The sequence below is a fragment of the Brachyistius frenatus genome, unplaced genomic scaffold (genome assembly GCF_029030835.1).
Source record: "Brachyistius frenatus isolate BFR_SWC_R1_liver_20210118 unplaced genomic scaffold, ASM2903083v1 Contig_172, whole genome shotgun sequence".
Classification (NCBI taxonomy): domain Eukaryota; kingdom Metazoa; phylum Chordata; class Actinopteri; family Embiotocidae; genus Brachyistius; species Brachyistius frenatus.
In genome coordinates, this window is record NW_027210771.1 from 196,793 (window position 1) to 221,261 (window position 24,469).

The 24,469-nt window shown below is 41.6% G+C and overlaps 1 protein-coding gene across 1 annotated transcript in view; it reads left to right on the top strand.

The window, feature by feature from the left end:
* Positions 1–24,469, top strand: part of LOC138632075 (LIM/homeobox protein LMX-1.2-like) — a 31,585-nt gene continuing 7,116 nt past the window's right edge. Inside the window, exons 1-5 of the mRNA XM_069717354.1 lie at positions 1–419; positions 1,635–1,821; positions 21,284–21,516; positions 21,667–21,836; positions 23,466–23,543. Of these exons, the coding sequence (XP_069573455.1) occupies positions 353–419; positions 1,635–1,821; positions 21,284–21,516; positions 21,667–21,836; positions 23,466–23,543 (735 nt within the window). The 5' untranslated portion in view covers positions 1–352. The remainder of the gene's footprint in view (positions 420–1,634; positions 1,822–21,283; positions 21,517–21,666; positions 21,837–23,465; positions 23,544–24,469) is intronic.

Genomic DNA, 24,469 nt, shown 5'->3' on the forward strand with positions numbered 1-24,469 from the left:
GGTCCAGAACAGCTGGACCTGGTTCTCCTCCCGCCTCTGGATCCACAGCAGCTCCTGGATCTCTTTCCTGGACTGAAAACTTCTTCTGGACCTCCTGTTCGGTTGGATCCTCGTGATTTTTACTGTGAGGCTGCAGAGACCCGGTGAAGGTGAACAGAACCTCACGGACCCGGACTTCACGGACCTGGACTTCACAGATCCGGACTTCACAGACCGGGACATCACGGGCCGGGACCTCACGGACCGGCACTACACGGACCGGGACTTCACGGTTCATGCAAATTGCAACAAGTGTGCTGTGCGCTGAGAGGCGCGAGACGGCCGGAACCCCCCGCTGTGCTGCCGGTTGAAGATGCTGAACGACAGAAGTCCGTCAGAGCAGCGGAGTGACGGCAGCAGCTCACCGGGAGGTCTGACCGGTGAGTTACCGGAGCTTTATTCTCCTCTGTTCAGCGCTGCAGCAGCCCGGTGTGATGAGCCTGAAGTCTGACGGTCAGAGATGCACCTGAACACAACACTTCTGATTATTCTGATATTATTATGTTCAGTTTATCTTCATCTTTCCACCTCTAATTGATGTAAGACATTTCTGAATGTAATTTAATTTGAGGCCTTTTACCGTCTTTCAGCGGATTATTTTAATACTCCGTTTTAAAAAATTTTTTTTAAATCTATTTATTGATTTTTTTTAATACAAGTTTTCAGATAAAGATCTGCTTTAATTCAGACAAAAAGAGTTTTTATTTTTTTTATTTGTTTTTTTTTTTATCTTAATCTTGTTGAGCACCCTGCAGCTTCTTCTGTGTTTCCTCTTTGTGGCTGAATGACGTTTATTATTGTGTATTTATTGTTGTGTATTCAAACGGGCAGTAATTTGATCACCTTGTTTCAACTTTAAACAGAGCACGTGCTACAAAAAAGAAACTCGCGGTTTTTGCGGACATTTTCTTAAATAGGCAATAAATAATAATAAAATGAATAAAAATAGGCCCATTATTTATGATTAAATAAAATATTAGCGATGTTTGATGTCACCATGGCGACCGATGGCGAAAGTAACTGGGTCCAGATGTGTGACGTCCTTCATCTTCACTAAAACTAGAGACACTCGGTCCAGCGCGTTCACTGCTGCTTCCCTTCAGACCACCTTCACGTGGCGGTCCGGAGTGAAGTGGGCCGACAGGCTGTCAGTCATCGGTTCATCTACTAAAATATGTCTGGAGCTGCTTTTAATCTGTGCAGGTTGGATTTGTTTTTTCACCTCTGAAGTCCTGCAGAGCTTTTATTGATAATAATAATTGATAATATTATTAATAATAATAGTGTCCCATGAAGAAAACTCTCGGCAGCTTACTGAACCTCTTAGTTTGGGTGAAAGGACCCTTTAACACAGCGCATGTTCCAGTCATATATCATGCTAATGACACATGATATCGGGCAGTGCTCGTGCAGCCTGAGTCCCTGTTCCTCCTCCTGTCTGTTCATTTCGTGACCTCTGATCTGTGTCTGCTCTCCATCTTCTGTCCATCCTCTGCAGCCTCTCATGTTGTCTCCTAGTGTCTCACGTTGTCTCCTGGTGTCTCATGTTGTCTCCTATTGTCTCATGTTGTCCCATGTTATCTCCTGTCCACCAGACGCCGTCTCTTCCCGCCAGGCCGTGTGTGAAGGCTGTGCGCGGATCATTTCGGACCGTTTCCTGATGCGGGTCAACGACGCGTCCTGGCACGAGGACTGCCTGCAGTGCGCCGCGTGCCAGCAGCCGCTCACCGCCACGTGCTTCTTCAGAGACACGAAAGTCTACTGCAGGACCGACTACCAACAGTAAGAGCTGCTTTCTGCCGCCTCACACACCGGACCGCACACCGGGCAGCACCGGGCCGCAAACCGGGCGGTTCTAGGCCACAAACCCTGCCGCGCACCGGGCCGCGCACCGGGCCGCACACCAAGCGGTACGAGGCCACACACCGGCTCGTACCGCGCCGCATGTGTGGTGTCGTCAGTGGACGGAAATCTGTAGTAGACTAGTTTTATTTACAAAAAAAAAAATCCCCAACAGAAACCAAAAAACAAACACATAGGCCTCAATAAATAGACGTGTTTGTCTTATTATTGTTTATCTTATTATTTCTTCTTCTTATATTATTTATTTATTTTCTCCATAAAACACACTATTCAATTATTATTTGAGATTTTATATGTACAAATCTTTAATAAATAAATCGATAAAGATCTTTAAGCTCCTCCCCTGTCTTCAAACACGTCAGTTTGTATTTCATTTCCACCAGTTCTTCTATATTTTGGACTCTTATTTTAGTATCTTTGTAATTCAGTTTAATTTTTTATTGAATAAAATCTCACAATGAGTCACTTCAGATCAAAACATTACAATATAATAATAACAATGCAGATTATTAGACAGAATGTAGCTGACGTTACATTTGAATTGCTGCTTTTTTATTCATTCAGCAGTAGACATGAATTTTAATAATTTAATAAATTCATGTAGCATTGACAGTAATTTCATTTTCACTTTTTAATGTGTGCGTACATAAAAATATTAATGATGGACAGTTTGTTCAGTTTATAAAATGCATTGATGTAAATAATAAGTGTTTAAATTTAGGAGAAAGATGAAAGTGATTTGATTTGATTTTTTGTTAGAAAATAACTAAAACCTGTTTACAGAATGATTGAGTTTGGTTTTATTTTGAAGGTCCCTGAATGTGTGACGGTTCATGAGTGACCTGCAGCAGGTTTGTGATGTCATAAAACAGGCCGACGGTTTAACGCTCTTGTAGATTGGATGAAAATGCACCTTCCTTTCAAAAGGGCCAGAAGAAGAGTGATGAGCCGAGTGCTGCTAATATCACTCAGTAGAAATGAGGTCCGTCTGATGGGCTTGATGTTAGTGTGTGTGTGTGTGTGTGTGTGTGTGTGTGTGTGTGTGTGTGTGTGTGTGTGTGTGTGTGTGTGTGTGTGTGTGTGTGTGTGTGTGTGTGAGGGGGGGGGGGGTTGTCCTGGAGCTGGGTGGTCCTGTCTGTTGTTCAGGCTCCTTCCAGACAGGCGGTGCATCGCGCTGCCAGCAGGCTGTCTGACCGGAGGATCTGGTCTCTGCTGGGTCTCTGTGTGTCTGTCTCGTCTCTCAGAGACTCTTTGTCTTGCTGCTGCTGTTGGACGTCTGCAGGCTGCAGCTCCTCCTGGACACCAGACACTGGTCCACTTCAACTCTCAGCACATAGAGCTCATCCGTAAACAGAGATCAGCAGTTGTTGTTATACTTTTGTTTATTTTAATAACCCTTCAAAACATTCAATTGTTAGATAAGAAAGATTTTAATTGAATATGTGATCAGTGTAAGATTAAACCTGAGAAATAAAATACAAATGGGATTAAAACAAAAAATAAAAATTCAACGATTGGATTTCAAGTGAAGATGATTTAAATAAAGTGAAGATGATTTAAATAAAGTGAAGATTATTTAGATAAAGTAAAGATGATTTAAATAAAGTAAAGATTATTTAGATAAAGTAAAGATGGTTTAAATAAAGTAAAGATGATTAGATAAAGTAAAGATCATTTAAATAAAGTAAAGATACATTAAATAAAGTAAAGATGATTTAAATAAAGTAAAGATGATTAGATAAAGTAAAGATAATTTAAATAAAGTAAATATAATTTAAATAAAGTAAAGATGATTTAAATAAAGTAAAGATGATTTAAATAATGTAAAGATGATTTAGATAAAGTAAAGATGATTTAGATAAAGTAAAGATAATAGAGTAAAGATAATAGAGATACAATAAAGATAATGAAGACAATGTAAAGATAATAGAGATAAGGTAAAGATAATATAGATAAAGTGAAGGTAATAGAAATAAAGTAAAGACAATAAAGTAAAGATAATAGAGATAAAGTAAAGATAATAAAGTAAAGATAATAGAGATGAAGGCAGGCCGGTTGCTGCAGAGCTGAGCTGCCTCGTCTATTTGATAGAAACTACAAACAAAGAGCGACAGAGAAGCGACACTCATGAAGCTCATGAAGGTCAACAGGTCAAAAATCAGGTCAGCAGAAAATCACATGCAGCTTTATAAGGTCATATTAAAAATATTCACATCTTTATTATGATTAGATTACAATTCAATAATTTTAAATAAAAGCATGGTTTCAGTACATATAAATATATATGTTAAATATTGAGAGGAAGCAAAAAATATTGGTCTAAATAATAAACATAAACTGATGAAAATGATATATATTAGTATATTCCAAACTGTGAACGACCTGATTATTTGCAGAAAATGTTTAGTTGGAAGGATTTAGAAGTTTATTCCTCAGGCGTGTGTCATTGTGGTGCTTTACATTTTATGAATTAAAATCATTAATATTTAATTCAGGTCACTATGGGACATGTCCGGCGTCCAGTCGCTCATTTTAAAAGAGAAACACAACAAACTACCTCAAAAAACTGATTGAAAAATGATATTTTCAGGATGCGGATGTTGAGTCATCTCCCCTCTCCTGTCTTCTAAATTTAATTCAATGTATAATATAAAGATTAACGCAAAACCAAATTCTGCATCTAATCATCATTTGTATTTCTTCATAATTCTTCTGTGATTGTTTGTGTCATATTTAATATTCCCCCGAGTGAAATAAAAAAAAAGCCAACAGTAGAAAACAGCTGTGTTCTTGTGTAATTGAAGAAGTGAACGCAGACTAAATATCAGGCTGGAGGATAAAACACGTCTAATTAAACACCGAAATCATCAAGTTACTGGAACAAAACATGATTTAATAAAGTCGTGAATACAGTTAGTGAAAGAGAAAAGTTGATATCTGGAACATTTTAAACAGTTCAGAGTGTTCGAATAAAATCACTAATTAGACATATTTATATTTCCACATGCAATTATTATCTCTAAGATGAAAACACTGAACAGCAGCGCGCTTCGTTTCATGTCGTCGTCTCACTTTCAATACGTTCATGCACAAGATGATCACTGGGAATGTTCCCAATGTTTGATCAGTTCATCATTTTAACAGATGTGTTAGCACATGCACGTGTGGACCAATAGAAACATCAGCAGGATCCAGATGAGCGTGAACAGATGTGATCAGTGTCTTCGACGGACTCATTCTTCAGCGCTCGTCGTACGATGTGGCGTCGCAGGTGGTTGTTGTGGTCAAATTGTTGGTCCTTTGATGAATGCTTTGTTTCTTGACCTGACGTCTGTGTGATGTTTTCCATTGAGGAAGTGGAGCAGAGGAGAACGGTGAGTCCCGTCGAGTACATCGTACCCGTGCAGGAAAGCTGCTGTTTTCACAGAAGAACTGGAGTTCGGTATTATTTGTCTGGATGTGTTGGAGTCGCCCGTCTGCTCCGACTGTCGCTCGCAGCTGCAGTTTTCTTTGCTGTGAACTCAGTCTGGGAACTCGGCTCGTATTATTCAGTCCCTCCAGGACTTTCAGAGTTGTTTTGTGATTGTTACGATCGAAACTGTTTGATTTTGCTGCGGATTTTTCTCAAACGTAAGAGGAGTTTTGAGAGAGTTTTTTTGCGGTAAAATTGCAGAAATTAGAAAATTTTCTGCAGGTGGAGAAAAATAAATTGCTTTTTTTTAAAAAATTTTTGCACTACCTGATTACCAGTTATATGTAATTAGTTCCTGTGATATTAATCACACATCACAGAAATATTTTAGTTTTTACCTTTTATTTACAACCCGTTTCTAAAAATGTTGGGACGCTCTTTAAAATGTAAGTAAAAACACAATCGAATGATTTGCAAATCACATGAACTCATATTTAATTATAAATAGACTCTTCTAGTACGGAGCCATGCTGTTGGAATATGTGCAGAATGGACGTTGTTCTGCTGAAATAAACAAGACCTTCCCTGAAAGAGATGTTGTCTGGATGGCAGCATATGTTGCTCCAAAACCTGAATATATCATTCAGCATTAATGCTTCCTTCCAGATGTTCAAGCTACCCATGCCATGTGCACTAATGCATCCCTGTACCATCACAGATGCTGGCTTTAGAACTGAGCGCTGATAACAAGCTGGATGGTCCCTCTCCTCTTTAACCTGGAGGATGCAGCGTCCATGATTTCCAAACAGAATCTCAGATTGTGATCCATCAGACCTCAGGACAGTTTTCCACTTCACCTCAGTCCATCTTCAATGATCTCGGTCCAGAGAAGGCGGCGGTGTTTCTGGTCATGTTTCTATCTGGTTTCTTCTTTGGAGAGTTTTAACATCATTTGTGGACGCAGCGATGAACTGTGTTCACAGACGATGGTTTTCAGAAGTGTTCCTGAGCCCATGCAGTGATTTCCACTACAGAATAGTGTGTTTTTAATGCAGTGCTGCCTGAGGGCTGAAGATCACCACCATCCAATAATAGTTTCCATCATGGTCCCTTGTGTTCAGAGATTTCTCCAGATTCTCTGAATCTTTTAATGATATTATGAACCGTAGACGATGAAATCCACTAATTCTTTGGAGTTTTACGTTGAGGAACATTATTCTTAGATTGTTGCACTATTTTCTCACAGTCTTTCACAGAGTGGTGAACCTCTCCTCATCCTCACTGCCTCTCTGAAATCATCTTTTTATGCACAATCATATTACTGATCTGTTGCCATGGTAACCTGATTAGTTGTCAGATGTTCCACCGGGTGGTTGTTTGAATGTTACATAACTTTTTCAGTCTTTTGTTGATCCTGTCTAAACTTTTTTGAAACGTGTTGCTGCCATCAAATTAAAAATGAGCAGATATTTTTTATAAAACAATAAAATGTCTCCGTTTCAACATCTGATATGTTGTCTTTGGTCTATTTTCAATTAAATGTGAGTTTATGAGATTTGCAAATCAATGCATTCTGTTTTTATTTACATTTTACACAGCGTCCCAACTTTTTTGGAAACAGGTTTGTAAACAAACCAAACATGGATGATTTTTATCTGTTGGTGACAGAACCTGCTGCTGTGGTTGTTTACTGCATGTTTGTAAAGTTGTTTGTATTTGAAGTCAAACGTCTGCATTGGATTCACTTGTAAATGACTTTACTGAGTTTTGGTCATTTGGTAAAATCTAAAACATTAAACACATTATATATCTATAAATATATAGATATATAAATATGTGTGTGTGGTGTTTATTCTTTTCCGATGGCGAGGTGTTGTTTCGAGCAGTGTGTGATGTCGTGTTAGTGTGTCCCATTTTGCCTTTTATACCCTTTCGAGCCCTCCCAGACTCAAACATTCAAACACTCGAACACTTGAACACTACAGCTGCGCACACATGTGACGTCAGTCCGGTCTGTGAGGGTTGGGGGTTTGGCTGCACGGTGCCAACTGGGATCCGGCCAAAAAGTATCGGTGCCACAACCTGAACTGAACAGGAAGTAGGACATTTTGAATCCAGTGTCCATTTTTTTGTCCGTATCCACAATGTTGTACAATAGTTAACACTTCAGACCCACTTTATAGTTGCTCTAATTAACCTTTAGACCTGTGTGAGGAAAACTTGCTGAAGGTTTTTGTTGTCGTTGAACGGTGTCATGATGGTCAGTTTGTGTGTTTCACCATGAAACCATCGGTTATTACTTTCATGTAAATTAAATCTTACAGGTTAGATAACAGTTCTGGCCTGAAGATGTAAACATACCAAAATATGGTCGTAATGAATCCGTAACGTGGATTCAGACAGATTCAAATGTCACATACCTGCTGCTACCTGTGGCAGAGGAGTGGGCGGGGCTAGAGGTGGGACGAAATGCATATTCATAAATCTGTGTGAGCTGAACAAAGGCGAAGGTTCAGAGTTACATCTAAACCACAGTAAGACATTAGGAGATGAATGTTTGTGGGTTTAATCAGAACCAGGAGTGAACAGTCCTCACAGATTAGTTTTTTTTCTGAACACCTCTTGGTTTCAATGCTTTATGTCGTAATAATCAGTTTGAATCCAATGATTGAGTGATGAGCTGATGAAGCGGTGTCTTCCTAGAGTCTCTGGAGTTGATGTCCGTGTTTCAGCGTGAACCTCCGGTCACCCAGCAGACACACAGTGGAGAGTTTATCACGCCTCCCGTGACCTGCCGTGACACGTCTGAGAAAAGCTCCCCACAAATCCATCATACAGCATAACATACTACGGTTAGATCAGCAGCTCAGATTTACTCTACATGTCGGTGTTTGAACTGAATTCAACCGTGTGTTTGTCAGGTGAAGTTATATCAGCTGTGTCATGTATGAAGCTGAATGTTGACAGTCTGAAAGTTCCCCGTAGGACCGACTGTTTTTACTGCTGAGACTTAAACACACTGTAGAGCTTCTTTTCGGTTGCATCATATCTGGTAGATGTGAAGGTTCAGTCACATCAGTGTTTCCTGACCTTTATTATTTATTTATTACATTTCAAAATCCTCTGAAGTTTCTTTCATCCACTGAGTTTCTGACTGAATTGAGGATGTTTTCTCAGGTGGAAGTTTCCAACAACAGCCTGGTGCTTAAGGGTTCATTTTAAAGCCTTAAAATGTTCCCAGGAGGTGAAATGATCAGGAGGTGTTTCTCCATATATTTTCAAAACGCATCTGTCCATCTGTCAGTCTGTCCCTCTGTACGACATACTGATTAATGATGTTGTTTGTGCAGGAATAAGTCATCCGTCCATTCTGTCTCCTCTCAAAGACGAAGTACATTTAATTCTTTCATCTGAAGTCTAAACTCCCGTCTTCACGACTCTTTTGTTCTCTCCGTTATTTGTGTTTCTGTTACGTCAGTTGAAGCGATGCCTCGATAGTCTGCAGCGTTCACGAACCTGCTTGAACCACGTTTACATGCTTTTGTTCACAGGATGCAGAACCAGCAGGTTCAGGATGCATCCAGGTCTCTGAAATCAGGATATTTACATGTGCAAACACAGAAAAAGATACTTCAGAAAGTTAATCAGAGCTGGAACACCTCTGTGCTTTGAAACAGACTCACTAACTGGTTGAAAAGGTCAGAAATATGTCTATAGTGTTGCCTCTTCACTCTTGTGTTATTCAAGCAGGCAGGCAGGTTTCTTTCATGAGCAACCAGAGGAGCTGCTGAGTCGGGCTCCATCGGACCGAGCAGGTGAGGATGCAGCAGTAAATCCTGGACGCAGACTCAGCAGGCTGCCGAGGACTCGGAGTTAGCCGTGTGCTCCTGGGAGCAGGGGGCAAAGAAAAGATGAGGGGGTGTCCAGAGTCAGCCAGAGAACCAACACAGGAACCAGCGGGAGCTCCTTAAAGCGCTGCTCTGTTTGGATACCACAGCTGATCGACGACCGAGCCCCCGGCTACAAAAATAAGCCTTCGGGAACACTTTCGGATCGAGTTTCATCACCTCTCCACACTCTCACCCCGCCAGCCTCGGGTCGTCCTCCTCCCTCAGTCATCCAACTATTGTGATTTATAACACCGTTCCTTTGACCCCACGTTGACTTCAAACAGAGACAACATGAAACAGTCGGACTTGGAGCACAGGGAGCTGCGGAGGGAGAGAGTCAGGCTGCAGCTACCGTCGGAGAAAAACCTCCCAGAGAAAACGCAAAGACAACCCCGTTTCCAAAAAGGTTAAGGCGCTGTGTAAAATGTAAATTAAAAACAGACTGTGATGATTTGTACATCACATAAACCCATATTTGATTAAAAATAGACCAAAGACAACATTAAATGTTGAAATGGAAATTTCTTTTATTGTTTTATGAAAAATATATGTTCATTTTGATCTTCGGCCCTCAGGCAGCACTGCATTAAAAACACACTATTCTGGAGTGGAAATCACTGCATGGGCTCAGGAACACTTGTGAAAACCATCGTCTGAGAACACAGTTCATCGCTGCGTCCACAAATGCAGGTTAAAACTCTCCAAAGAAGAAACCAGATAGAAACATGATCCAGAAACACCGTCGCCTTCTCTGGACCTGAGATCATTGAAGATGGACTGAGGTGAAGTGGAAAACTGTCCTGAGGTCTGATGGATCACAATCCATTGAGTGTTGTTAAAAGAAGAGTTGATGCAACACAGTGGTGAACATGAACCTGGAACAACTTTATAGAGACGTGTTGCTGACATCAAATTCAAAATGAGAAAATATTTTTCATAAAATAATACAATTTCTCTGTCTCAACATTTAATATGTTGTCTTTGGTCTATTTACAATTAAATATGAGTTTACAAATCATTACATTCAGTTTTCTGGGTACTGGGTTGTAAATCAAACTTTTATTTATTCATATGTCTCCTTAAAAACAGTGAACGATATTTAAAAAAACAAAAACAAAACAAGGTATGCAACATTTTGCATCTGTAAAAGTTGCATAACAGAAGTTTCTGAACTAGTCCGGGAGCATCGACTCCCTGCACATGCAGGCAGCTTGTAGTTCTAATGAGGAGCGGCTCGGTGATCCGGTTCTGGTTCTTCCTGACGTTCCTCTCTCACGCCGGGACAGACGAACAGCTGAGAGACAGATCCTCCTCCAGAGAGTCTGCTGTCCGTCTGAGAGGAGGATGACGAGCAGCATGAGAACATCATACCTCTCATCCATCATGTTTAATACCACAGATCGATCTGAACTGACCTCAGGTCCAAACACTGACGTGCGTTGTTCTGGGCCCCAGTCTCATCTGATCAGAGGGTGATCAGGTTTCACCTCACAGGATAAACTTGGAGTTTTCTTTTCTTGTTTTACAGTTTAAAGTTTGAGTGAGATTTAGAGAAAGGCTCCTGGTCCTGTTTCCCTCTGTGGGGTTTACATAGAGATCATCCTGTTTAAGTTTGTGAACTAATCATAAACATAATACCCTTTTTCTTTGACCGAGTCCATGACAATAAAAAGAGGCAGAACTCTTTAATACTGGCTGATCAGTGTCACTGTTGCATGCTGGGAGTCTTTTACTCAGCTGCATCGGATCACATCACTAATAAACATTTAATACAGATTTGTTCATTACAGAAGAGAAGAGTACTGGATTTAACTCTTTTAGTTATTTTTGTTACAGCTTTTACTTTGGATTTAAAAATCATATTTCAGTTTACAGTCAAGATGTTGATGACATGACGTAAGAAAATGTCAATCATGTGTCACTCAGCTGACCTCTGACCTGTTTGGCTCTCAGTGAAAGTGTTCACGGATCAAAACACATCTTTACTGCTCAGGGTTTTATTGGTGGACTTTCACTTTGTGTATGTGTCATCATTGATCTTCTGCAGTAGACTCAATGAAATGGAGGAGGAGGAGGAGGGCGGTTGTAGGAGGAGGTGGAGGAGGAGGAGGGGGTGGAGGAGTAGGAGGGGTTGTGGAGGAGGAGGTCTCGTTAAATCCATCAGATTCCTTGTAACATTGAATTGCTCCGTTTGTTCATGTAACACCTGGATGTGTTTGTGCTGTTTGTACATTTTTTAATTCCATCCAATAATTAATTACCTTTTGATAAATGCATCTATTTGCGTCAGTTTGACTCCGTGCAGTAACTCAGGAACTGAGAGCAGTTAGAAACATGTTGCTCAGCCTCCTCTGGATGTCCTGATGTTATGGACCTCCGTCCTCACTAGTGTGTCAGTCAGCTGGGTGGGCGGAGCCTATGTCTCTAGATAATATATTCTGTGTTTGGAGTGTTGGTGGTGTCAGCTCAGAAGAGGCAGGAGCACCCCGTCTGCTCTGTGTTTGACTTTATTACTCTGCAGGGTTGCAGAGGGTTGTGGGACGCCACACAGCCACCGACAGCCACCGACATCCACCGACGTTGAAAACACGACGCCAGCCTGCATCCTCTTCTCCTTGCTGCTAACTTAGAGTAAATAATTACTACCCTGCACCTTATGAATGTCTATTCCAATAGACCCCCCCACCCCCTGCTGCCCCCCTCTCTCTACCCCCTCCCCCCAGCCCCCCTCTAATCGTTGTATCGGCCCTGAGGTCTCTCCCGGGACCCTCGTTGGCATTTAGCAGGCTGAGACGACACGAGACCCCGGAGGGCTCGTCCAAAACCCGCCTGCTCCAAGCTGTCCACGTTATTAACTCCCTGCTCTCAGAGGAGACTTCAGTCACACACGCACGCACACACACCGTTACAAACACACTCCGTCAGGAACACACTTCACTGTTTTCACGATTCTCTCTGTCTGACAACATGACAATATCAAGCAGGTGAGCAAGATATATTTATGTCGAAGTAGCTGATTGGCTGAGTGGCTGCAGGTAGAGGAGTGGACTGAGGACCTGTGGTGGGTGAACAAGCTGATAAAGATGAAGGAGCGACTGCAGTGATTCATGTCTGACTACACGTGTTTATCGTATTAAATCAGGTTCAATACTGCAGTCTGATTAAAAATACAATATAAATATATCATTTAAAAAAGCTATAGCTAAAGACACAACAATAAAGAGTGACATGACACAATTAATATTCAACTGTCACTGATGAAATACCAAAATATGTGAAACTTGACAGAAATAATTCATAGAAATATGAGAAATATAAAGATAGTAAAATGCTGAAACCATTACATGAAATGTTGTTTTGGACAGGAAGCAACAGTTTACAAATCTGAATCTGTATTTTGGTTTTGCTGCATTTATATTTGAAGAATATCTCAGTAATCTTTCTCACATGAATGGTTTTAAGGCCCTCAGCAGGATGTAGCTGTTGCACCTGATGAACCGACTGAAGGGACGTTTTCTCTTCTATATCTGAAACATGAATATGATGCGTACTGTGTTCAGGTACCGGATGAAAAACTAGATTCAGGTGTTTCTTTGAATTGTACAAAGCTGCTTCAGAAAAGACAAGTGTTGAGTTTCTCTTCTCCCTCGAATGTCCTCCGGTTCGGTAAACACTCACCACTTCCTGCCATTTGGTGCCACCAAACTCCAAAGTTGCTTCAAGAGGATACGTTCAAACTATCCAAATATACTTTGCAAACAAGGACACCTGTCTCAACTGCAACACTTCTGTAAATACTCATGAAACTTTAGATTTTGGACACACACACACACACACACACACACACACACACACACACACACACACACACACACACACACACACACACACACACACACACACACACACACACACACACACACACACACACACACACACACAGAGCCTCATTCATGATTTAAAATGTGAACCTTTGCTGGAAGAGTTAGTTCCAGTGAAACAGGAGCACTGAGTGACTTTAGCTATCACCTCCTCCTGTATCACCTCCTCCTGTATGAGGTTTATGTGTGTCTGTGAAACACTTCATTAAAGACTTTCAGTCCTGCTGAACTAAAATTAATTCAAACCTCTGAGATCAAAGTCAGATTTTAAAGACAACATCTGAATTATGTAAACAAACTCATACAATTCAGATTTGATCATATATATCTGTGATTTATCCCAAATTAAAAACAGAAACACGTCAGAATTAAATGATTTTATTTTGTAAATGGAGATATATTAAATGAAAGTAATGTTGGCCCACATGTCCGTCATCGTTCTGGTTCTGAATCGAAGATGAGCAGCTACTGAAGTCCACCTTCTCTGTCAGGGTGGGAGCCAGGTGTCCGGGCTGTCTGCTCCTGTGGGGGCTGTGGGGTCGGGGTGGGGGGTGTTAGAGATGGGAGGAGGGGAGGAGGGGAGATCCCCGGGGAAATGAAGTGTGCCTCCAGCCAGCGCCTCCTCTTTATGAGGGTGTAAGTGGTGTTAAGTCCCAGCAGGATGTTCGTCAGCTCTGAGCAGCCCGACACGCTGAAAGGAAGTAATACCTTATCGTTAACCCGCAGATTAATGTGTCGGAGGCCATTTCACCAAACACACTTTGTTACACAACTCGACTTTCAAAATAAAGCAGGATTTAAAACTGGGAAACTGAAGAGTTGTAGAAAAAGATGAAATATTTTAATTGAAGTGAATTCTCAGTGTTTCAGAATCACTGATGTGAAATCCACACGCTTAGGGCTGTGTAAGCATTACAGTTACACGTTTTGTAAGCGTGAAACTTACACGCACGTTAATGTAATGTGAGGTGGGATCATGTGACCGAGGTCCTGCAACAAAGGTGTTGAGACCGAGTACAAGTGTGTTTTAAGTGTGTGTATAAATGTTTAGAAGTCTCCACATATGTGACCAGATGTAAACGTGTACAACAGACAGGAGATGGAGGTTGTTTTGGTGTGTCACGGATTCCTTGAGGTAAAAACGTTGAAGTCAATATTTGTTCCATTTTGGAAGTTGCAGAGTTTTCGACCAGCCATTCGTCACTGATTCACTTTTATCCTGAACTTTCTGATAGATATTGAAGACCATGATATCTATCGGATGTGTGACACTGTGTGATCAGACACTGAATGATGTCACTGTTGCAGCTGTTCACCATGTTGATAACGAGCTACATTAACAAACTTTCTCTTTGCTGCTTCCATTAACCTGCGGCCCTCTGCACACCACCTACAGTGTGAACATCTCTGGAATAAAAGGGTTCAAAAGTAGCCCGGTTTTATTTACGTGATGTCAGTGTTGTATTGCAGCCCAAACAATGTTAATTTGACCAAATTATTTTATTGGATGTCTTAAAATGAGGTCACGTAACGAGAGGCAGTAAACTGACGGAAGATCTGTAAAATAATGTTGTAAAAGAAGAACTGACTCACGAATGTCGCTACACAACAGGGTCTCTTTAAAAGCAGCTCGTCACACACAGACTGTTTATGAAAGAGTTTGTAGCTTTAGGTCTGAAAAATGGTTCCTATGCAGAAGTGTCTTAAACTGCAATACCACTGAGTGCCACTAGAGGTCGGCTCCAAAAAGCCTCCGGCTCCATAGACTCCCATTCAACTTCTCTCATCAAATACAAAGTGAATAAAATGTGTCCAGCAGTTATTTCGGGTGATGTCACTGTTTTGTCACATAAGAAACAATAGAAGTAAAAAAATACTTTAATATTATTATATCCCAGCAATAAACACACGTTACTTTATTTACGGATAAATACAAATTGTTTATTAATGTCATTGCCCACAACATGACGCAGCGGCCAGTGTAGCGAGCAGCTCAAATAAAAGGAAACAGAGAGCTGCATCCTGTCAGTGTGGGGGGAACCGGGCGGTGAGCGGAGGGGAGTTTGATGATATATTAACTGAGCGGTGAGGAAGGCAGGTGAGGGGTCGGCACCGGGGGCGGAGCCTGAAGGCAGACATGTTTAAGGCTGTGTCGTGACAGTGTGTCAGGCCACTCAGATGCCCCGAGGCTGTCATTATACAGGAAGTACTTATGAAGAGCAGCTGGAACTCAGCTGGGAATATATGACTCCATCATCACACACCGAGGCTAATGGAGGCCAGAGGGACTGAATGAAGCCCACCTGCCTGAGGAAATACTCTATATTACATAATGGAGGTCACGGTCTCCTTTGTGGTATTTTTCAAGATGACATCATGACATCATATGCTGCTTGCATCGCCATTGGAGAAGATAAAACTCCTCTCCTCTCCTCTCCTCTCCTCTCCTCTCCTCTCCTCTCCTCTCCTCTCCTCTCCTCTCCTCTCCTCTCCTCTCCTCTCCTCTCCTCTCCTCTGGTTCTGGTTCGGTTCTGGTCTGGTTCTGGAGGTTCTCCTCCTGTTAAAGGGGAGTTTTTACTTCCAACTGTTGTTCATGTGGGAACTGTTGACTTGCTGGTTTTCTCTCAGTGATGTTGAAAGGTTCTGTTGGATCTGACTGTGTGAAGATGACTTCTGTTGTGCTTTGGAGCTATTTACATAAAACAGAATTGAAAAGGAATCCGCATTGAATGAACAGATTTAGTGTTGCTGCAGTTGGATGCTTACTTTAATATCTTGTTACTTCTCTATAATTTGGTATTAATTTTCCTCGTGATGTGATGAACGACTTAATATTAAACGATCCTAAACGGACGGCACCAGTAGTGATGGCAGCTCAATGATCTGACTGAGTTTGTGTTTAATTTCACTCCATTATTCAGTCAGGTTAACGTGGTGTTCCTGTTTTGGGACGTTGGTGAATTTGGTCTTGTTTTACTCCACTAATTACAAACCATTGACAGAACCATAAAAACATTTATCACATCGTACCTTGTGTGCTATCACAGTAAAGCTATTGAACTGCGTCGCCACCAGAAAAACCTCTTTGCAGATGTGTTTAAAGTGCAGCATCAGAGGGAAGATTCACCACAGCAGAAACCGTCATCTGGCGCTGCTCCAAGCCAGATTAAATCAATATACTCGTCCTAATGCTGAGGCTTTAAAAATACCAAACTCAGGATTGTGCTGTTGGTTCTGTCCAACACATGATGGGTCTTCTGAACGCGGCAGCTTCTGGGCAGCCGGTGAGGCTTCAGACTTTAACAAACAGCCTCTAGACTTTTAGTCTTGTTTGTTTTAAAAGCTTGTTTGCTGCAGCTTTCTGTGTGAGTTCAGGTTTTTATTCCAAGAGTGGATTCATGAAAAGTCCTCAACGGTTCCGTTCAGCTCGGACCCGGAGCAGTGACGGTAGGGGCCCACCTCTTTGAGGGAGCCGTGACCCCTGGCCCGCCGCCCTCTGCTTCCACACTGCTCCGGCAGCTTAACAAGCATAAAGAGGTACAGGATTAGAGAGGATGAGAGGAGTGGAGAGAGGATGAAGCAGTAAAAACAGACTGTGTGTGTTCTTCTGTTTGTTCTCCCTCCTCGGGGAGGCTGGCTGACCTAAAGGCGGCGGCTGGGTGGGTGGGTGGCGGCTTGGGGTGGCAGCTTGTTGGAGTTTTAATTAGTCGGAATAATCAAAAGATGATTATGAAGGAGGCAGGGGGAAACAAAAGAAGGATTCAGAGAGTGGGGATGTGCTGTTTGCTCAGCCAAAGCTCAAGAAGTCAGAGTAAGGCCTGCAGGTTCTCGGGGGACGCACTTCAACATGTTTGTTAGCATGGAAATGATCTCAGCCACCAATCAGATGAGATCATTGATTCACCCTCTGGATGTTCACGTTTCTCTGAAGGAGTCGGGTGGAAATAGAAGGTGAGGCAGGTCAATGGAAAAATGCTTTTATTATTTCTGTCAGAAATCAAACACTTTGTGAACACCAAAATAAAATATGTCAAATCAAGACACTTTGTGTGATAGTGGAAGGTTTGATTCTAAGAGCATAGGATTCAAAATGCTGCTTTCACTTTCAGTGTTTCCATCACATGTTGAACCAGGCTGCAGAGATTTGTACTCCTGAGGTCCAACACGTTGGTGATGGTTGGTGATGAGGGCTGATCAGAGTCAGTGTTTCAGTTCATCCGAACGGTGTTCGGTGGGGTTGGGGTCACTGTGGGAGGGGGGGGCTCCTCTGATTCCCAATCAGTCAGATCCATCGCTCGCTCCTCCCAGTTTATCCTAATATGGTCACTTCTGTCACCACAATAGCAAAATGGCGACGGCCAACATCCAAAGTTGAGGCTCCAGAATGGCCGTTCATATGAGTGGGCGACGTCACCGCTGGTTCACAGCCCTTTACATGTCAGAAGGAGCTTTTCTACAGTAAACTGCTAAAACCTTTTCTTTATGGTGCTGGCTTCATGCAAGGGGACAATGTCAAGAAACAGGAAACGTATAAGTCCGAACAGTATTTGTTTTTCGTGGCTTCAGTGTTCAGAGACACACGACACGCCAATCCATCTTCACAGGCAGGTCTGGTGGATGTTCGGCGTATTTAATACCACTCACATCAATAATTAAAACTACATCTTTAATGCAACCTTCTGAATCAGTAAGTCATATAAAAATGAAGCTGACTCTGTTGAATTGGATGTGAATCAGTCAGTTGGAGCATGTCATGACGCAGCAGCCGATCTCAGACATAAAATATAAAAGGAAACTCTAGACGGCCGTGAACAACCACAGAGTGACTCAACGTCATTTATGGACGAATTTTTTTGGGTAATTCACGTTTAGGCTATTGATGTAATGATTGGAGAGTATTCACACTGAAATTTCAGGATGCAATTAATTTATTAACACCACGACATCAGTGATATTTTAAGCAAATTGCTCATATGTGTTAATAAATGAGTTGCATCGGGAACTTTAATTGTGTGTAATTTATTTCTGCTCACTCCTCAACATGGTTCCAGCTCCTGATTTCATTGTATTGGATGAATATTCTTTGTTCACTTTGACATTTAATTAATGAAATTTTTTTAGGTCAATAAGACGCATGTTTTTGGTTGGCTCTTTGTCTTCTATCATTGAACTGCCTCCTACACTGAACAGCTGTTGTCATAATACCCGGGTAAGAGTTATTTATACAACCCTGTTTCCAAAAAGCTTGTGAGTCTGTGTAAAATTGTATTAAAAACGATGTGATGATTTGTAAATCCTTTAAACCCATATTTAATTGAAAATAGACCAAAGACGAACATTTGAATTTGATATAAGCAACATGTTTCAAATAATTTGTAAAAAAAAAAACACCTGGTGGAACATCTGACAACTAATCAGGTTACCGTGGCAACAGATCAGCAACATGATTGGGTATAAAAAGATGATTTCAGAGAGTGAAGATGGGGAGAGGTTCACCACTCTGTGAAAGACTGTGTGAGAAAATAGTGCAACAATCTAAGAATAATATTCATCAACATAAAACTACAATGAATTAGTGGATTTCATCATCTACGGTTCATAATATCATTAAAAGATTCAGAGAATCTGGAGAAATCTCTGAACACAAGGGACAAGGCTGAAAGCTATTATTGGATGGTCGTGGTCTCCAATTTAAAAAAATTGGCACATTATTAAAGTGAAAAATACAACAAAGGAGACCCTGAACTGTTGAGCAGCTGAAATCCTATATCAGACAAGAATGGGACCACATTTCACTTTCAAAACTCTAGAAACTGGTCTCCTCAGTTCCCAAATGTTTACAGAGTGTTGTTAAAAGAAGAAGTGATGCAGCCCAGTGGTGAACATGAACCTGTCCCAACTTTATAGAGATGTGTTGCTGCCATCAAATTCAAAATGAGCAGATATTTTTATAAAACAAAGTTTCTCCATTTTAAATATGGGTTCATGTGATTTACAAATAATCAACTGTTTTTATTTAAATTTTACACAACATTCCAACTTTTTATCAAACAGGGTTGTATTTATTTTCAACAAAACATGTAGTTTTGGAACAATAAAAACAAATATAGAGACATCCCAGATGTGCATCACACCATTAGTCAGTTGGTTTCTTCCAGTCACAGATATTGAAATTTGACTAACATCCAATCCAAGACAAGGAGGTCCAGAAAAGAAAGGACTTCTTTACTTCATAGAGCCTCCGTCTGCCCCAACGCAAACACACACTTCCAAACACACCCGTCCTCACATCTCGCTCGTCTTTTGTTCCTTGGATATCTTTTTTCTCTCTTTGGCTTTTCTCATCTCTCCGTCTCCTCTCGGTTTCTCACTCTGACCATCAGAAAGAAGAATGTGTCTATTGAGATCCGAGCTGGCTGTCGACTGTGGCTTCTTCTCGAGTGCCAGTCTTGGCTCGGCTCATTAGCACCTCTTCAGCGTGAGGTCGTTATGTTAAAACTATAGAGCCAATGCATACACAGCAGCATCTCACACATCTGAGCATCACACTGAGAGCACAGGATCTCGCTTTCTGAGAGGGAGCACGGCATTTGCAGGATTTCTAGCTGTCGGAGGTATTTAATGATTGACAGCTATTATTCAGTCCCTCCAGGATTTAGAGGTTTTTTTTGTGATTGTTGGATAAAAAAATTTTTTTTTGACTTTGCGGAAGATTTTCTAAAAAATTGCAATATAATTTTTGAGTTTTAAGTGAGATTTTTGTGGTAAATTGATGGGAATTACATAAAATTGCAAGTGTAGAAAAAAAATAACAAATTTCAAGACCACATTTCCGCAAAACCCGGGTTTTCAGCTCGTCATGGTTTTCCTCCAGTGAAGTTTTTTTTTGGTGCTGAGAGGAGAGGAACCGTGCTGATTGTAAATGAGGAGTTACACAAGTCATCTCACGGCACAGAAAGCTCGAGACCTTCCAATATTACAGAGAAAAAAGCATTTAGCCACAGTTGAAAGTAAAAACTGCCTTTTAACAGGAAGAAACCTCCAACAGAACTAGAACCCAATGGACGTCCGTCTGTAACGTTCCTGCTGGGGTGAACGGAGAGTGGAGAGAGAAAGGAACAGATAACAAACAAGGAATGAAAAATGATAAGTGGTTGCCAGAGTCCTGCCATCTGCAGAAGTTCTCTGATGACTCTGCAGTGGTCGGGTGTATAAGGGATGGACGGGAGGACGAGTACAGGGCAGTAGTGGAGGACTTTGTGGAGTGGGCGGGAAGAAATCACCTGCTCCTGAACGTGGCCAAGACCAGAGAGATGGTGGTCGACTTCAGGAGGAAGACGACGGCTCCACAACCGCTGAGAGTTCTGGGAGAGGAGGTGGACATGGTGGAGGAGTACAAGTACCTGGTGTCTCCATGACAACAGACTGAACTGGAAGACCAACATCAACGCTGTCTACAAGAAGGTGATGAGTCGACTGTTTTTCTTGAGGAAACTTCGATCCTTCAATGTGTGCAGCGAGATGTTGGAGATGTTCTACCAGTCTGTTGTGGCCAGTGAACTGTACTTCTAGTAGTCTGCTGGGGGAGCAGCATTGGAGCCGGTGACACCAACAAACTTAACAAGCTGGTTAAGAAGGCCGGCTCCATCATCGGCTACAAACTGGATAGTCTGGAAAAGGTGGTGGAGAGGAGGACGTTGATCAAACTATTGTCCATCTTGGATAATCCTGACCACCCTCTCCACCACCTGCTGCAGGGACAGAGGAGCACTTTCTCCAAAAGACTCCTTCAGCTCCGCTGTCACAAGGACAGATACAGGAGATCATTCCTGCCGACCGCAATTAGACTGTACAATAACTCACCTCTGGCAAAATACATCACATAACAATAATACTGTTGACTGTGTTTCTTGGTTGTTTGTATATAATATATATATAGATATATACTGTACTGTATATACTGTATATACTGTGCATTTTATATTTATATTTTATATTTTTACTGCTATTTTACTGCTATTTTATTGCTTTTCTATTGTTCTATTATTATCTTATTGCTTCTGTATGCTGCTGTAGCGAAAAAAAAATTCCCCTCGGGGATTAATAAAGTAACTACCTAACCTAACCTAACCTAACCATGGCTACAGCACGTCAATTCGTACGTGACCGCTGCACTGACGACGCTCGTCTCTCTCCAGGTTGTTTGCCTCGAAGTGCAGCGGCTGTCTGGAGAAGATCGAACGCTCCGAGCTGGTGATGCGAGCTGCGCAGAAGGTTTACCACCTCGGCTGCTTCTGCTGCTGCATCTGTGAGCGCCAGCTCTGCAAAGGAGACCAGTTTGTTCTCAAAGAAGGTCAGCTGCTGTGTAAGAGTGACTACGGGAGGGCGAAGGACCTGCTCGGTGCCGTCAGTCCAGACAACTCCGACTCAGGTGAGACAGACGGCTGCAGACTGCAACGTAACATCTAGTTATTTACTGCTGTGCTGGTATCATTTGTCATCAGTGGTGTCAGAGAGAAACACTTCAGACCGATCTGCAGTGTGAGATGAGAGAACTGCGTGTTTGTGTGTGTGGTGACAGATAAGAGTGAGGATGAGGATGTGAAGTCAGAGAAGTTCCCCGCAGCAGGAAAAGGCAGCGATGACATGAAAGACCCTCGTCGGTCCAAACGGCCCCGAACCATCCTCACCACCCAGCAGAGACGAGCCTTCAAGGCCTCCTTCGAGGTCTCCTCCAAACCCTGCAGGAAGGTGAGCACCGGTGGTTTTATAGTCACAGATTCTACTGAAATGATCAACTGTAAAATGACAGTTAAACTTTACTTGTCAGTCGGATCAGAACGGTTGCAGGACTGTTCGTGTCATTCAGGTGGATTCACACTGACAGCAGAAGACTGAAGTCGTTCAGCTCCAGTAACATGTCACAGAAATACTGCACAACTATGATAAGTTCCCCAAAACTGCCAGAAGACTCACTGTGTGATGTGATGATTGAACCGTAACAGACGAAGAAGAAATGTGGTTCGGTTTTTGTTTTGTTGTAAATAATATTTTATAACCAACATAGATTATTATCTGTATGTTGTGGTACCGTTCTCAGTTTATCTCACGTTTAACTGTTTCTTTTAAACTGAGACAAAACGGATCAAATTAAAATAAAATAAAATAAAATAAAATACAACCCTGTTTCCAAAAAAGTAGTGACGCTGTGTAAAATGTAAATAAAAACGTAATACAGTGATTTACAAATCACATAAACATATATTTAAATGAAAATAGAACAAAGTCAACATGTTGCAGCGCGACATCATTTCATATCAGATAATATAATGTGGATTTCATTATTTAACAAAGAATAGGATGTTATTTCAAATGAAATCAGTTTGTTTCTAAAGAATACACAATATTAGTGTCTACCTAGTGCAGCAGAGGTTGACTGAGTTTTTAATACGAGAGCATAATAATAAGGTGTAAATAACTGCACTGCCGAACACTCAGTCAACATGTCCGGTCTTATTGAGTTGATACAAAGGAAATAAACGACGTGACGCAGGAGACGACGGCAAGTGGAGCTCCTCATACCGTCAGGAGATCATCAGCATGCTGAATACAAAGAAGAACATCTGGCAATCATAGTGATCTGATGCAGGAAATCTGCAATGTGAGGCTTGAGACTCAATGAGAATTTATGAAGTGAATATTTTCCGTGTTTCCAGGGATAACTCTTTAACAGATCGGTTGCAGCTTTATTGATTATATTTAACTCCAGTTCTCTGTTTTCCATCAACTGCTGCACAAACCGAGAGCTCTGAGGCAGGAGATTGAAAATGATTGTCGTTAACATGGTTAACTACCAGCCGTCTATATTATCTACAGAGGAAGACATGGTGACATCAGGTAACCAGCAGGTTCACATTTGAAATCAATGTGGTGACTAGTTTACGTTTGCGTCTCACGTGTGCGGTGAATCATTTAGAAAATAGATCTGACGCCTATTTTTCACGCATGCAGCACAGTTCCCACGAGCTGACTCCAAAAACATAACCAACGAGCGCTCTTAAATATCCGACAGGACAATGTTGTCCTCCCCAAACACTGGTAGGGACACGTCCCTGCTGGACGCCGGCACTTCCACATCCTGCAGTGTGCTGCTGTCTGCAACAACATGCTCCAAGTGCTGTGTGGTTTACTGAGTTCCAGAAAAACTCTGCTGGATCAAAACTGGACTCCAGAAGGAAGTACACGATGTTTGCTTCATGTAAAGCTCTCTGAGATTAATAACGTGTCTCACCTGCTTCTCACGTCTGGTAAATATGCACCAAACTGAGACACACAGGATGTTTGCATATAAAATGAGTGTGACTGTTCTGTGGTTCGCAGGTCAGAGAGACTCTGGCTGCAGAGACGGGACTCAGTGTTCGCGTGGTCCAGGTCTGGTTCCAGAACCAGAGAGCGAAGGTCAGTGAAACAGAACCAACAGAAAGAAGCCGTCAACATATTGTAATGTGTTCCTGCTGATGCTGTTTTCACAATGTGAGATGAAGAGCAGTGATGTGTTGATGAGGATTCAGACAGCTGAGGACCTTCTGACAGGAACAGTGACGTCACTGACTTTAACAGCATCAGACAGAATGGAAACAAATCAGATATACTTTAAACAATTAAGTGAGTAAAAACAAACAAAACGATTAACAAAATTAAAAGAATTAAAAACAATATTAAGCCAAAACAACAACAACAAGGATATTCATGAGCAGCAATTGGAAGTAGAACCTACAGCGTGTATGAAGATGCCGGAGACGGGAGGACGTGTTAGATTGTTGACACCAGTTCTTCATCAGTTAATCTTCACTGGATCAACAGTTTATAATCTGCTGTTTGCTCAGCATCACAAACAATCAGCTCGCCAACAGGTTTTTACTGGAGTCAATGATCAGTCAACACGCTACTCCACTGTGAGTGTTACACAAACACAGTTTACTGAAGTCACATGATCTCCAACATACTGAAGTCGCATGATCTCCAACATACTGAAGTCACATGATCTACAACATACTGAAGTCACACGATCTCCAACATACTGAAGTCACACGATCTCCAACATACTGAACTCGCAAGATCTCCAACATACTGAAGTCACATGATCTACAACATACTGAAGTCACATGATCTACAACATACTGAAGTCACACGATCTCCAACATACTGAAGTCACATGATCTACAACATACTGAAGTCACATGATCTACAACATACTGAAGTCACACGATCTACAACATACTGAAGTCACACGATCTCCAACATACTGAACTCGCAAGATCTCCAACATACTGAAGTCACATGATCTACAACATACTGAAGTCACATGATCTACAACATACTGA